This window comes from Oryx dammah, unplaced genomic scaffold, assembly GCF_014754425.2.
Source record: "Oryx dammah isolate SB20612 unplaced genomic scaffold, SCBI_Odam_1.1 HiC_scaffold_16, whole genome shotgun sequence".
In the NCBI taxonomy this organism is placed as follows: Eukaryota; Metazoa; Chordata; class Mammalia; order Artiodactyla; family Bovidae; genus Oryx; species Oryx dammah.
The window spans coordinates 20328141-20344075 of NW_024070200.1; the positions used below are offsets into that span (position 1 = coordinate 20328141).

General features: G+C 43.5%; 1 protein-coding gene across 17 annotated transcripts in view; it reads right to left on the bottom strand.

Annotated features, from left to right (window-relative positions):
* The window catches only part of MIA2 (MIA SH3 domain ER export factor 2), a 95173-nt gene that overhangs the window by 59090 nt on the left and 20148 nt on the right, over positions 1-15935 (bottom strand). For 4 of the 17 annotated variants that reach the window (XM_040256721.1, XM_040256714.1, XM_040256720.1 and 1 more), the window contains exons 1-2: positions 13844-14157; positions 462-590 (exon numbers count right to left, since the gene is read on the bottom strand). In XM_040256721.1, the coding sequence (XP_040112655.1) occupies positions 462-590; positions 13844-13870 (156 nt within the window). In that variant the 5' untranslated portion in view covers positions 13871-14157. Of the gene's footprint in view, positions 1-461; positions 591-1650; positions 1849-12599; positions 12624-12828; positions 12938-13843; positions 14158-15935 lie in introns of those variants that run through there. The other 13 variants (XM_040256709.1, XM_040256707.1, XM_040256708.1 and 10 more) reach the window with 8 other exon arrangements.

The window sequence follows — 15935 nt, forward strand, 5'->3', positions numbered from 1 at the left end:
GATTCCAGTTGGGTGGTACATTCACAGATGTTTAGTAGACTCTTAAAACTAAACACCACCCCAAATAATAAATAAGAAACAAAGGCAGCGTTTTAGTATTACTATGGAATACTCGTGTAAAGGAATTTTTTAAAATTTCAGCACTTTAAAAAATTCCTCTAGGGACTTCCCTGGCAGTCCAGTGGTTAAGACTCCACGCTTCCACTGCAGGGGGGCATAGGTTCTATCCCTGGTCAGGGAACTAAGATCCTGCATGCTGCATGGTGTGGTCGAAAAATGAAAAACAAAAAAACAAAATTCCTTAAAATCTATATTCAGTTTCTAGTAGCTACACATTAACACGAGTAGCCCACAAAATGATAACCTGTTTCCTTAAAACAAAAGATATGTTTCTCATATTACTTATTCAACATGAAGACTGAACGAACATTCTCTTAGTATACCTAGCATTGGTTACTTACCGACTGAAAACTTCTCCACAAAAACAAGAGAACAGCAAAAAATCCAACAATAGTTGCACATATCACCAATTCCCATGGAAAACCATACAAATTGGATTGTCTCATATCTTCAGGCAATGCTGCCACAGCCTTCAAGACAAAGAAAATTAACTTGTTAAAAAGTTTTGATTACAACAAACCAGATCTGCAGCACCTTTATCATGGTGTTCCCAGCCCCTAGAACTATGATGAAAATCACTCGGTCTACAGCATTTTCGTTATAGGAGCCCTGTCAGACTAAGACATAAACATAAGTACAAGTTTACATGTAAACACTAATAAAACCTGTTTCATAAAATTATCTGTTATTAACCACTATCACCAAGAGACGAACAAAAACAGTAGGGTGAAATGTAGTGATTTTTAAACCAGAGTTCTACAGAGATGCCTGAAAGTGAGAGTACTAGGAGAGAAGGCCAAAGAAAGAAGCTGAATCCGATCGATGCTCTTTATCCCGATTCAATCAGTTTAGGCTTTTTCCATAGAGTATGGTGAAGTCGCTCAGTGGTGTCCGACTCTTTGCGACCCCATGGACTGTAGCCTACCAGGCTCCTCAGTCCATGGGATTTTCCAGGCAAGAACACTGGAGTGGGTTGCCATTTCCTTCTCCAGGGGATCTTCCTGACCCAGGGATCAAACCTGGGTCTTCGGCATTGTAGGCAGACGCTTTACCATCTGAACTAAAAGCATTATTTCTTAAAAGAAACCGCAGAATTAGAATCCCAATTCCCTGTCCAGGCTTAGATGTCCTTTCAAGCAACGCGAAGTTTCAGCACTTAAAAGGAACTGATTTCACAGGATCAGTCCTCAAGTTTCTCACAGTCGGGGAAACCACGTGTCATCCAAATAAATAACATGACCGAAAGGCTAATTCATTTTAGGAAACTCACCTTCTAAAGTCCTGCTAAGCATCAGCAAATGCTCCCTTCACCTTCCGGATCTCCAGGTCTCCCTACACCACAGCAGAACCCGCCCAAGCACCCTAGGAACCTAGCGACTGCCCTGGACATAGGCCGCAGCCCGCCGGCAGCTGAGAACTGGCTTCAGGACCTCCGACCACTGCGGCTCAGACCCCAAAGTCTGCAGCTTCCTTCCCCGGGAGGCACCCGCGACCCCTGGGCCAAGTAACCCTGATCGCGCCTGGACTCACCCAGCGAAGCTTTGCCAGGACCAGCCCCAGGTACGGCTGAGGGGCACTCCCGGGCCCCGCCATGGCGCCAAGGCTGCTCTGGCAATCAGAGCCGTATCCAGGGCCTGCCCGAACCACAACAAATGAACAGAACACGCAGCGTTCGGTCCGGAACCCAAACCTGCACCGGGCAACCGGATCAGACCACTGCGGAGCCGGCTACAGGGGGGTGCTGGAGATGAATGGCGCGGCCGTGCCTCAAGCGTCCATGCTGACCACCCGGGGAGCTTCGCCACCCACCCGGGGTTACGCTTTGCATCCCTAAGATCCGAAGGTTCAAACCTGCCTGCGCGCATCTGCGATCTGCACTCTGCTTGCCACCCTACCCGGCTGTTTGGTTTATCGCCTTCCATAGAAGATTTACCTAGGCCGGGGGAGGGGGGGGGGGGGGCGAGGGGGAGCGGGGGGATGGATCTGCTGTTTTATTACAGTTTAAGAACTACTGATGAAACCATGGCTTTAGAATCTGAATCCCTCTACCATACCTCTATGGCTCCTTTCTATTATCTGTAATGGGAATAATGCTGTTTAAACATGGAGGACAGGTGCTCAATAGAGGTAACTCTTTCTACTATTCCTCTTTCAAAGAGCATGATACTATAATCATTGCCTTTCCGCATTACTTCTTTCCCTAACAAGTCTTCAGCACAAAACAGCTGAAGGCCTTTGCAGCTGCTTCTGTATTTTACCTTTCTCTGGATCAATTCATCTTCACTGTCATCCAATGAGGTTATTTTTTTTTTGTTACCAGGCCCCACATATTATTCAATCACATAAAAAGATAAAAGGGGACTTCCCTAATGGTTGAATGGTGAGGAATCTATCTGCCAATGCCAGGGTCACAGGTTCAATCCCTGCTCCTAAAAGATTCTATATGCCACGGGGCAACTAACCTCATTGTGCCACAACTACTGAGCCAGATCACCTAGAGGTCTTGCTCCACAACAACGGAAGCCACCACAGTGAGAAACCTGCTCACAATGAAGAGAAGTCCCTGCTCACTGCAACTAGGGAAAGCCATTACATAGAAATGAAGATCCAGGGCAGTAAAAAATAAACAGTTCTTTTTTTTTTTTTTTTTTAAGGTAAAAGGCAAGGGAATAGTAGAAAAATATCCTTTTTTTAAGAACAACCTGAAGTTTGATCAAGCTTGAGTCTTTCCAGAATTAAATCCAAAACCTCTATGGGCAAATCTTTCCTTTTTAGGCCATTTCTATCTAGAAAAATACCCTTTAATATCTATTCTCCTTTTTAAAATCATTTTTATAACTCTGATCCGCATATGCTATCTACAGTTCATTAAGCCGTATTAAATAAACCTTATACCTTTTCTATAAAGCTCAACATTCAGAAAACGAAGATCATGGCATCTGGTCCCATCACTTCATGGGAAATGGGGAAACAGTGGAAACAGTGTCAGACTACTTTTGGGGGCTCCAAAATCACTGCAGATGGTGACTGCAGCCATGAAATTAAAAGACACTTACTCCTTGGAAGAAAAGTTATGAGCAACCTAGATAGCATATTCAAAAGCAAAGACATTACTTTGCCGACTAAGGTCCGTCTAGTCAAGGCTATGGTTTTTCCTGTGGTTATGTATGGATGTGAGAGTTGGACTGTGAAGAAGGCTGAGCGCTGAAGAACTGATGCTTTTGAACTGTGGTGTTGGAGAAGACTTTGAGAGTCCCTTGGACTGCAAGGAGATCCAACCAGTCCATTCTGAAGGAGATCAGCCCTGGGATTTCTTTGGAAGGAATGATGCTAAAGCTGAAACTCCAGTACTTTGGCCACCTCATGCAAAGAGTTGACTCATTGGAAAAGACTCTGTTGCTGGGAAGGATTGGGGGCAGGAGGAGAAGGGGACTACAGAGGATGAGATGGCTGGATGGCATCACCAACTTGATGGACGTTAGTTTGAGTGAACTCTGGGAGTTGGTGATGGACAGGGAGACCTGGCATGCTGGGATTCATGGGGTCACAAAGACTCAGACACGACTGAGCAACTGAACTGAACTGATAACTTTTCTAAAAAAAAAAAAAAATACCCTTTACCCTGATCTCTACCTCTGCCTTTCCCTACATTACCCACTACCAGCTCACAGAATTGTGATGTCACTATACATAACTAATAATAATTTTTTAAAATTATTTCTGTTTCTGAGAAAAAGGAGTATTTGGACACACAATACTGGGAAGAAATGGATACATGTATATGTATGGCCAAGTTCTTTCTCACTGTACATCTGGAATCTCTCATAATATTGTTTGTTAATCAGCTATACCTCGATACAAAATAAAAACTAAAAAAAAATTTTAAAAGAAGATGTATACACACACATATACACACACATACACACACACACACACAATGGGATGTTATCCATTCATAAAAAGGAATAAAATGTTGGTATTTGCAATATGAGTAAATCTGTAAGGTATTATAGCAAAATCAGTGAGACAAAGAAAGACACAGGACATTATCACTATATACGGGATCTAAGAAATAAACGAATGCAACAGAACAGAAAGAGAATCAAGGTTATAAAGAACAAATCTGTGGCTACAAGTGGGGAGAGGGAAGGGGGAAGAGGCAAGATAAGGGGAGGCAGGTAAGAGGTACAGACTACTATGCATAAACTACAAGCAGAAGATTGAAGAAGAGGGGGCAGGAATCCACAGAAGAACTACACAAAAGAGATCGTCACAACCCAGATAATCACGAGGGTGTGATCCCTCACCCAGAGCCAGATATCCTGCAATGTGAAGTCAAGTGGGCCTTAGGAAGCATCACTACAAACAAACCTAGTGGATGTGATGGAATTTCAGTTCAGCTAATTTCAAATTCTGAAAGATGATGCTGTGAAAGTGCTACACTCAATATGTCAGCAAATTTGGAAAACTCATCAGTGGCCACAGAACTGGAAAAGGTTAGTTTTCATTCCAATCCCAACGAAAGGTGATGCCAAAAAATGCTCAAACTACAGCACAATTGCACTCATCTCACACGCTAGTAAGTGAAGAGAAGTGAAAGTCGCTCAGTCGTGTCTGACTCTTTCCGTCCCCATGGACAGTAGCCAAACAGGCTCCTCCGTCTATGGGATTTTCCAGGCAAGAATACTGGGGTGGGTTGCCATTTAAAGTAATGCTCAAAATTCTCCAAGCCAGGCTTCAGCAATACATGAACTGTGAAGTTCCAGATGTTCAAACTGGTTTGTAAAAGGCAGAGGAACTAGAGATCAAATTGCCAACATCCCCTGGAGCATTGAAAAAGCGAGAGTTTCAGAAAAACATCTATTTCTGCTTTATTGACTATGCCGAAGCCTTTGACTGTGTGGATCACAATAAACTGTGGAAAATTCTGAAAGAGATGGGAATACCAGCCCACCTAACTTGCCCTTTGAAAAACCTGTAGGCAGGTCAGGAAGCAACAGTTAACTGGACATGGAACAAAATAGGTAAAGGAGTATGTCAAGCCTGTATATTGTCACCCTGCTTATTTAACCTATATGGAGAGAACATCATGAGAAATGCTGAGCTGGATGAAACACAAGCTGGAATCAAGATTGCCGGGAGAAATATCAATAACCTCAGATATGCAGATGACACCACCCTTCTGGCAGAAAGTGAAGAACTAAAGAGCCTCCTAATGAAAGTGAAAGAGGAGCATGAAAAACCCAGCTTACAACTCAACATTCAGAAAACTAAGATCATGGCGTCTGGTCTCATTCAGTTCAGTTGAGTTCAGTCGCTCAGTCGTGTCCGACTCTTCGAGACCCCATGAATCGCAGCACACCAGGCCACCCTGTCCATCCCCAACTCCCGGAGTTCACTCAGACTCACGTCCATCGAGTCAGTGATGCCATCCAGCCATCTCATCCTCTGTCGTCTCCTTCTCCTCCTGCCCCCAATCCTTCCCAGCATCTGAGTCTTTTCCAATGAGTCAACTCTTCGCATGAGGTGGCCAAAGTACTGGAGTTTCAGCTTTAGCATCATTCCTTCCAAAGAAATCCCAGGGCTGATCTCCTTCAGAATGGACTGGTTGGATCTCCTTGCAGTCCAAGGGACTCTCAAGAGTCTTCTCCAACACCACAGTTCAAAAGCATCAATTCTTCAGCGCTCAGCCTTCTTCACAGTCCAACTCTCACATCCATACATGACCACAGGAAAAACCATAGCCTTGACTAGACGGACCTTAGTCAGCAAAGTAATGTCTCTGCTTTTGAATATGCTATTTAGGTTACTCATAACTTATCTTCCAAGGAGTAAGTGTCTTTTAATTTCATGGCTGCAGTCACCATTGCAGTGATTTTGGAGCACAAAAAAATAAAGTCTGACACTGTTTCCACTGTTTCCCCATCTATTTCCCATCAAGTGATGGGACCAGATGCCATGATCTTTGTTTTCTGAATGTTGAGCTTTAAGCCAACTTCTTCACTCTCCTCTTTCACGGTCATCAACAGGCTTTTTAGCTCCTCTTCACTTTCTGCCATAAGGGTAGTGCCATCTGCATATCTGAGGTGATTGATATTTCTCCTGGCAATTTTGATTCCAGCTTGTGTTTCTTCCAGTCCAGCGTTTCTCATGATGTACTCTGCATAGAAGTTAAATAAGCAGGGCGACAATATACAGCCTTGATGTATTCCTTTTCCTATTTGGAACCAGTCTGTTGTTCCATGTCCAGTTCTAACTGTTGCTTCCTGACCTGCATACAGATTTCTCAAGAGGCAGGTCAGGTGGTCTGGTATTTCCATCTCTTTCAGAATTTTCCACACTTTATTGTGATCCACACAGTCAAAGGCTTTGGCATAGTCAATAAAGCAGAAACAGATGTTTTTCTGGAACTATCTTGCTTTTCCCATGATCCAGCGGATGTTGGCAATTTGATCCCTGGTTCCTCTGCCTTTCCTAAAACCAGCTTGAACATCTGGAAGTTCACGGTTCATGTATTGCTGAAGTCTGGCTTGGAGAATTTTGAGCATTACTTTACTAGCATGTGAGATGAGTGCAATTGTGCGGTAGTTTGAGCATTCTTTGGCATTGCCTTTCTTTGGAATTGGAATGAAAACTGACCTTTTCCAGTCCTGTGGCCACTGCTGAGTTTTCCAAATGTGCTGGCATGTTGAGTGCAGCACTTTCACAGCATCATCTTTCAGGATTTGAAACAGCTCAACTGGAATGCCATCACCTCCACTAGCTTTGTTCGTAGTGATGCTTTCTAAGGCCCACTTGACTTCACATTCCAGGATGTCTGGCTCTAGATCAGTGATCACACCATTGTGATTATCTGGGTCGTGAAAATCTTTTTGGTACAGTTCTGTGTATTCTTGCCACCTCTTCTTAGTATCTTCTGCTTCTGTTAGGTCCAGACCATTTCTGTCCTTTATCGAGCCCATCTTTGCATGAAATGTTCCCTTGGTATCTCTAATTTTCTTGAAGAGATCTCTAGTCTTTCCCATTCTCTTGTTTTCCTCGATTTCTTTGCACTGATCACTGAAGAAGGCTTTCTTATCTCTTCTTGCTATTCTTTGGGACTCTGCATTCAGATGCTTATATCTTTCCTTTTCTCCTTTGCTTTTCACTTCTCTTCTTTTCACAGCTATTTGTAAGGCCTCCCCAGACAGCCATTTTGGTTTTTTGCATTTCTGTTCCATGGAGATGGTCTTGATCCCTGTCTCCTGTACAATGTCATGAACCTCATTCCACAGTTCATCAGGCACTCTATCTATCAGATATAGGCCCCTAAATCTATTTCTCACTTGTACTGTATAATCATAAGGGATTTGATTTAGGTCATACCTGAATTGTCAAGCAGTTTTCCCTACTTTCTTCAATTTGAGTCTGAATTTGGTAATAAGGAGTTCATGATCTGAGCCACAGTCAGCTACTGGTCCTGTTTTTGTTGACTGTATAGAGCTTCTCCTTCTTTGGCTGCAAAGAATATAATCAATCTGATTTCGGTGTTGACCATCTGGTGATGTCCATGTGTAGAGGCTTGTCTTGTGTTGTTGGAAGAGGGTGTTTGCTATGACCAGTGCATTTTCTTGGCAAAACTCTTATTAGTCTTTGCCCTGCTTCATTCTGCATTCCAAGGCCAAATTTGCCTGTTACTCCAGGTGTTTCTTGACTTCCTACTTTTGCATTCCAGTCCCCTATAATGAAAAGGACATCTTTTGGGGGTGTTAGTTCTAAAAGGTCTTGTAGGTGTTCATAGAACTGTTCAACTTCAGCTTCTTCAGCATTACTGGTTGGGGCATAGACTTGGATAACTGTGATATTGAATGGTTTGCCTGGGAAACGAACAGAGATCATTCTGTCGTTTTTGAGACTGCATCCAAGTACTGCATTTCGGACTCTTGTTGACCATGATGGCTACTCCATTTCTTCTGAGGGATTCCTGCCTGCAGTAGTAGATATAATGGTCATCTGAGTTAAATTCACCCATTCCTGTCCATTTTAGTTCGCTGATTCCTAGAATGTCAACGTACACTCTTGCCATCTCTTGTTTCACCACCTCCAATTTGCCTTGATTCATGGACCTGACATTCCAGGTTCCTATGCAATATTGCTCTTTACAGCATCGGACCTTGCTTCTATCACCAGTCACATCCACAGCTGTGTATTGTTTTTGCTTTGGTTCCATCCCTTCATTCTTTCTGGAGTTATTTCTCCACTGATCTCCAGTAGCATATTGGGACCTACTGACCTGGGGAGTTCCTCTTTCAGTATCCTATCATTTTGCCTTTTCCTACTGTTCATGGGGTTCTCAAGCCAAGAATACTGAAGTGGTTTGCCATTCCCTTCTCCAGTGGACCACATTCTGTCAGACCTCTCCACCATGACCCACCCGTCTTGGGTTGCCCCATGGGCATGGCTTAGTTCATTGAGTTAGACAAGGCTGTGGTCCTAGTGTGATTAGATTGACTAGTTTTCTGTGAGTATGGTTTCAGTGTGTCTGCCCTCTGATGCCCTTTGCAACACTTACCATCTTACTTTGGTTTCTCTAACCTTGGGCGTAGGGTATCTCTTCATGGCTGCTCCAGCAAAGCGCAGCTGCTGCTCCTTACCTTGGCCAAGGGGTATCTCCTCACCACCGCCCTTCCTGACCTTCAACGTGGGATAGCTCCTCTAGGCCCTCCTGGGCCCATGCAGCCACCGCTCCTTGGACGCGGGGTTGCTCCTCCCAGCCACCGCCTCTGACCTCAGTGGCACGGTGGCTCCTCCCGGCTGCCCCGACCTCGGACACCGGGTAGCTCCTCTCGGCCAAGAGGAGCTACCCAAGTCCCAGGTCAGGGGCAGCAGATTAGAGGAGCTACCCCGCGTCTGGTCTCATTACTCCATGGCAAATAGATGGGGAAACAGTAGAAACAGTGACAGACTTTATTTTGGGCGGCTCTAGAATCACTGCAGATGGTGATTGCAGCCATGAAATTAAAAGACACTCCTTGGAAGGAAAGTTATGACCAACTTAGACAGCATATTAAAAAGCAGAGACGTTACTTTGTCAACAAAGGTCCGTGTAGTCAAGGCTATGGTTTTTCCAGTAGTCATGTCTGGATTTGAGAGTTGGACTATAAAGAAAGCTGAGCGCTGAAGAATTGATGCTTTTGAACTGTGGTGTTGGAGAAGACTCTTGAGAGTCCCTTGGACTGCAAGGAGATCCAACCAGTCCATCCTAAAGCACATCAGTCCTGGGTGTTCATTGGAAGAACTGATGCTAAAGCTGAAACTCCAATACTTTGGCCACCTGATGTGAAGAGCTGATTCACTGGAAAAGACCCTGATGCTGGGAAAGATTGAGGGCAGGAGGAGAAGGAGACAACAGAGGATGACATGGTTGGATGGCATCACCGACTCAATGGACACGGGTTTGGGTGGACTCCAGGAGATGGTGATGGACAGGGAGGCCTGGCACACTGTGCTTCATGGGGTCGCAAAGAGTCAGACACAACTGAGCGACTGAACTGAACTGAACTGAAACTATAAAGATATACTGCACAGGGAATATAGCCAATATTTTATAATAACTTTAAGTGGAATATCATCTATAGAAATTCTGAATCACTGTATTTTACACCTGAAACTAATCTTATAAATTAATCTCATCTCAATAAAAAAAATTTATGGTCAATTGATTTTTAACAGCAGTACCAATACAAAATCAATGAGGAGAGAGGAGTCTTTTCAACAGATGGTTTTGGGACTAGTGAATATCCACTTGCAAACAAATGAAATGAAACCTATACTTTATATTACATATAAGTATTAATTTAAAATACATCACAGACCAAAATGTAAGAGCTAAAACTCTTAGAAGGAAGCACTGACGTAAATCTTTGTGACCTTATTTTAAGCAATCATTTCCTGCATATGACACCAAAAGCATATAGAACCAATGGGAAAAAAAAAGATAAACTAGATTTCATCAAAGTTTAAAACTTCATGTTTCAAAAGTCACCATCAAAAAAGTGAAAACACAATCCACAGAATGGGAGAGAGAAAACATTTGCCAGTCATGTACCTGATAAGGAAGGGTCTAATATTGTGAATGTATAAAGAACTCTTATGACTTCAACAGTAAAAAGACAAATAATCCAATGTTTTAAATGGTAAAAAAAAAAAAAAAACTGAATAGATATTTCTACAAAGAAGATAATGGTCAATAAGTACATGTGAGGTTGTTCAACATTATTAGTCATTAGATGACTGCAAATCGAAACCACAAGGTACCACTTTACACTGTTGTTAGTTGCTAAGTCACGTCCGACTCTTTTGTGACCCCATGGACTGTAGGACTGTAGCCCGCCAGGCTCCTCAGCCCATGGGACTTCCTGGACAAGAATACTAGAGTAGGTTGCCATTCCCTCCTCCAGGGGATCTTCCCAACCAGGGGATCAAACCCACATCTCCTGCACTGCAGGCAGATTCTTTACCACTGAGCCACCAGGGATGCCCACACTCATCATTAGGGTGGTTGTATAGGAAGGAAAAAAACATATTGGAGAGAATGTGTGAAATTCAGCTCTCATAAACTGCAGGTAGGAATGCAAAATGGTACATCATCTGTGGAAAACAATTTGGCAGTTCTTCCAAAAGTTAAACATACAGTAAATATGACGAAAAACTATACGAAAAAGATCTTCATGACCCAGACAATCGTGATGGTGTGATCACTGACCTAGAGACAGACATCTTAGAATGTGAAGTCAAGTGAGCCTTAGGAAGTATCACTATGAACAAAGCTAGTGATGGAATTCCAAATTTGATGAGCTATTTCAAATCCCAAAAGATGATGCTGTTAAAGTGTTGCACTCAATGTACCAGTCAATTTGGAAAACTCAGCAGTGGCCATAGGACTGGAAAAGGTAAGTTTCCATTCGAATCCCAAAGGCAAAGCCATGGTGAAGATAGAGGCGACGAACAATCTCACTTATGGTGAAGTCGCTCAGTCGTGTCCGACTCTTTGCGACCCCATGGACTATAGCCTACCAGGCTCCTCAGTCCATGGGATTTTCCAGGCAAGAACACTGGAGTGGGTTGCCATTTCCTTCTCCAGGGGATCTTCCTGACCCAGGGATCAAACCTGGGTCTTCGGCATTGTAGGCAGACGCTTTACCGTCTGAACTAAAAGCATTATTTCTTAAAAGAAACCGCAGAATTAGAATCCCAATTCCCTGTCCAGGCTTAGATGTCCTTTCAAGCAACGCGAAGTTTCAGCACTTAAAAGGAACTGATTTCACAGGATCAGTCCTCAAGTTTCTCACAGTCGGGGAAACCACGTGTCATCCAAATAAATAACATGACCGAAAGGCTAATTCATTTTAGGAAACTCACCTTTCTAAAGTCCTGCTAAGCGTAAGCAAATGCTCCCTTTACCTTCCGGATCTCCAGGTCTCCCTACACCACAGCAGAACCCGCCCAAGCACCCTAGGAACCTAGCGACTGCCCTGGACACAGGCCGCAGCCCGCCGGCAGCTGAGAACTGGCTTCAGGACCTCTGACCACTGCGGCTCAGACCCCAAAGTCTGCAGCTTCCTTCCCCGGGAGGCACCCGCGACCCCTGGGCCAAGTAACCCTGATCGCGCCTGGACTCACCCAGCGAAGCTTTGCCAGGACCAGCCCCAGGTACGGCTGAGGGGCACTCCCGGGCCCCGCCATGGCGCCAAGGCTGCTCTGGCAATCAGAGCCGTATCCAGGGCCTGCCCGAACCACAACAAATGAACAGAACACGCAGCGTTCGGTCCGGAACCCAAACCTGCACTGGGCAACCGGATCAGACCACTGCGGAGCCGGCTACAGGGGGGTGCTGGAGATGAATGGCGCGGCCGTGCCTCAAGCGTCCATGCTGACCACCCGGGGAGCTTCGCCACCCACCCCAGGTTATGCTTTGCGTCCCTAAGATCCGAAGGTTCAAACCTGCCCGCGCGAGTCTGCGATCTGCACTCTCCCTGCCACCCTACCCCGCGGTTTGGTTTCGGCCGAGCCGCGGCGGGGAGGCGGGGTCGCGGGGAGTCAGTTAATTTCCCTTCCTTCTTCGCGCGAGGTTCGTAGACGTGTCCCTGTCTTTCTCTCTTAAAGGGGCCGGCCCTCTACCTATAGAGGCTACCCATCCTTGGAAATCGAGGTGCTCGGGGCTGAGAGAGAAGGATTCCGCCTCCGGCCCTGAGTTGTAGCGCGAGCCGCAGACATCCCCAGCGAAGGTCAAGACCACGGCCCAGAAATCCCCATCATCGGGCTGGCGGCTGCTAGACTTCTCCCGGAGGCCCCTCCGGGTCGCCCGGCTGGGTGAGCGCGACGCGCCTCCTCTGCCCGGCTGCGGGCGCCTGGCCCAAGGCCAGCCCCCAACGCTTTCATCTCGCAGCCCTGCAAGAGCCTGCTGTCCGCACCCCAAGGAAGCCTTGATGGCGTCGTACCCCGGGGGAGCCCGCCGGCCCAGGGAAACCGGCCGCCGTCTTCATTCCAGTCACAAAATGGCTTGCAGGGCCCGGGCCTCTGCGTCCTGCCAACCGTGTCCGGACTTTGGACAGGAAGGCGCTTTGGGTCAGCTGTGATCTGGGCAAAGTTTAACCTCTCCCACGCAAGAGAATATCTATCGGGCTTTCGGTGCCCAGCGGAGGGTTCCAGGGGCTTACTCACTTTTACCTGAGTTACCTGGGCACTTGCTGTGCAAAACTCTTAAAACTTCATGAGCTCCTGGTTACCCAGACGCCAAATCAAACCCGAATGAACCTCAGCTGGCCTCGTGTTCTCTGAAATGGGAAGCTAAAAGTAGCACCTTGCCCTCTACATTTAGGAGCCTATATTTAGGGCTGTTGAGTAAATGCCCAGGGATGGACCTGTTCTTAGAGATGGGCTTTATAACCCATCCCTGCATTTTCCAACTGAAGTCCTCGTTGAAGCAACCAGAAAAGGAAGGAACGGATACGTCTTCCTTAACAAATCACCTGAGAGAACTCAGCAGTCGAACAATATGTTAGTTCCTTAGAAAACTTCCCTAATGTTAAGCTCCAGCAGCAACAAAAGCATTGTGCCATAAAGAATCCAAAAATGGTCCAGTTCACGGTGGGAGATTTTCGGAACCAAAATGCTGCCTAGATTTTCGGAACTCTCATTTGCCACATCAGCCTAAGGAGTTTCAGGAACTATCGGTAGCAAAGAACAGCAGAAATTGCTTAATAATCCTCCCTATTTAAGGTATTACACAACCTTCATATGTGTTGGACAGTATATACTCAAACTAAACTATGTGTATAGCTTATTAAGTCAAACAGAAGCCAAACTAAAACTCTGTCTTTAAAATTTAAAAGAATCTTAGAACAAAGTATGCCTCAAAACATTGTATTACTGGATGAAAATTCTTCAGTAAATCTGAACATTTTCAGAGAACTCCAGAATTACTTTCAGCTTTCAAGACTTATTTACAACTTAAAACATTTTTTTTTAAGTCCCTTTGCTCTCCCAGAGACAGTCTGTGCTCTTTTCTAATTTAACAATAATTACCGTTACAAATAGTAAAAACATAGATCAGGCACAAAAGGATAAATGAAATTTTTTAAAAATCTACAAATTTCCCCATGGCAAAAACCGTAAACCTTAAATTCAATGCCAGATCCAAACCTAATTTCTGTACACACTTAATAGTCATGTTGAAACTTACCTCTTCCTCTAGATCTTTCAGTTCCATTTTTTAAAAAGTTCATGTTAAAATATCCTAATATGTAAGTAAAATTCTAATAAGTACCTCATATCTTTGAGAAAGATTTCAGGTGCTAATACATCCTGCGCTTTTCTGTGTCTACAATGACTGGGATCCTGTTTTGACACTTGTGTGGTAAAGGGGTGCTATAGGTGGAGTTGTGACTACCAACCCATAATCTAATTTCATGGACAAAACTCCTGGTCAATTTTTGTCTTTAAATATCATGCAAGTACTACTCTCTTAAAATCTACAATTGAAAAGAGAAATCCTGGATTAGGTAACTGATAAAAATAAAACTTTTAACATATAGAGTATACGATTTTTTACCATATTTACATTCAAAGTTTGTTCTCCTTAAGTAGATATGGGATTTTGCCACTTACATAGGCCTACCTAAAAGGAAATGGAGAAGATATGCAGTTAGTGTCTGTGACAGCTACAAGAACCCACACAAGAACATTGGAAACATGCTAACCAGTCAACGTTGTCCACAATCCAGAAACTGATTTCGCTTATAAAGGGCCCTGTTGCTAAACTATAAATACTAGTTACTCCCTTTTAATTAAACAGCCAGTGTCACTGGATATAAGATCTAGTCTTTCAAAAGAAAGTCAAACATGCTGAGCCACATCCTCATTCTCTAATGATGTAAGAGTTTGTTCTCAAAACGTGTTAAATCAGGAGCTACCTGTTGAACAAGAGTTGGGTAATTTCCATTGTTTATTCCATATATAAATGAAGCATTCTAGTTAAGAATATATAGATGTTAGAACTCAAAGAGCCTCTTCAATTTTAAAATAAAGTAGATAAAAGTGGTGTTGATTCCTATTACTTAACTTTTTAAAAAGCTTTTTTTTTTTTTTTTTACAAAATCTAACTGAATTTATCAACAAATAGAAACAATTTAGGCGAGAAAAAAAGGAAACCCTTTCACCTAAATGTATGGGTGCTTATTAGACACATTAAGATTGTTGAAATTCCTGGTCTGACAGAAACTCTTCAGAATATTTAGTCTAAACATTATGAACTTAAAGCCATATAGAGGCCAAACAGTTGAAATAAGTGTAGGGAAATGAAAAATGCATGTCTACTCAACACAAGCACTATTCAGCTTGAACTTCTTGTTGCTGTAGAAAAATGGGAGACTATGTATTACAGTCTTCCACTTTTTCAACAGAATGCAGAAATCCATATTTTTGTATGAATGCACATTTTAAATGCAGGCAACTGATTCATAATGTTTTACACAAAGCTCAAGCCAGTCTATGACCTGTCAAGCCTGTCATATAATCTCTGATATTAGAGTTTTAAACTAAGACTTCCCCAGAGAATAAGTGACTTTCCAGGGTCACAAGATAATTAATACATTTAAAGTCAATATTTTCATGTCTAAAGAATTTCAAACAAGATGTTCATATAAAATGTATTTGACAAAATTTACTGAGTTCACAAAAGTAAGCATACTTAGCACAGCATATATTAAATAAGCACTTAACTCCAGTACTCTTGCCTGGAAAATCCCATGGATGGAGGAGCCTGGTAGGCTGCAGTCCATGGGGTCGCTAAGAGTCAGACAGGACTGAGCGACTTCACTTTCACTTTTCACTTTCATGCATTGGAGAAGGAAAGGGCAACCCACTCCAGTATTCTTGCCTGGTGAATCCCAGGGACGGGGGAGCCTGGTGGGCTGCCGTCTATGAGGTCGCACAGAGTCAGACACAACTGAAGTGACTTAGCTTAGCTTAACTATATGAAAGGTTAATATGGTATAGCAATAAATTATTTTTTAATTTAGTAACTTCACTGGTATAATTTATGGGGAGATGACAAGTAAGGGCTATGTCAGTAGGACATACTAATAAGTAGAATTAAATAAGCAGTTGAAAGTTTTATTATAACTATTTTAGAAACTACATCATTAGTTTTTATTCTCTCCTATGCTAGAGCAGATTTCTGAGTAATGTTTTTAACCAACATCTTCAACACCAAATCATACTGAGTAAATTAATCATTTCTCTGAGCTTATTTACTAGGTAATGTCAACTCTCCG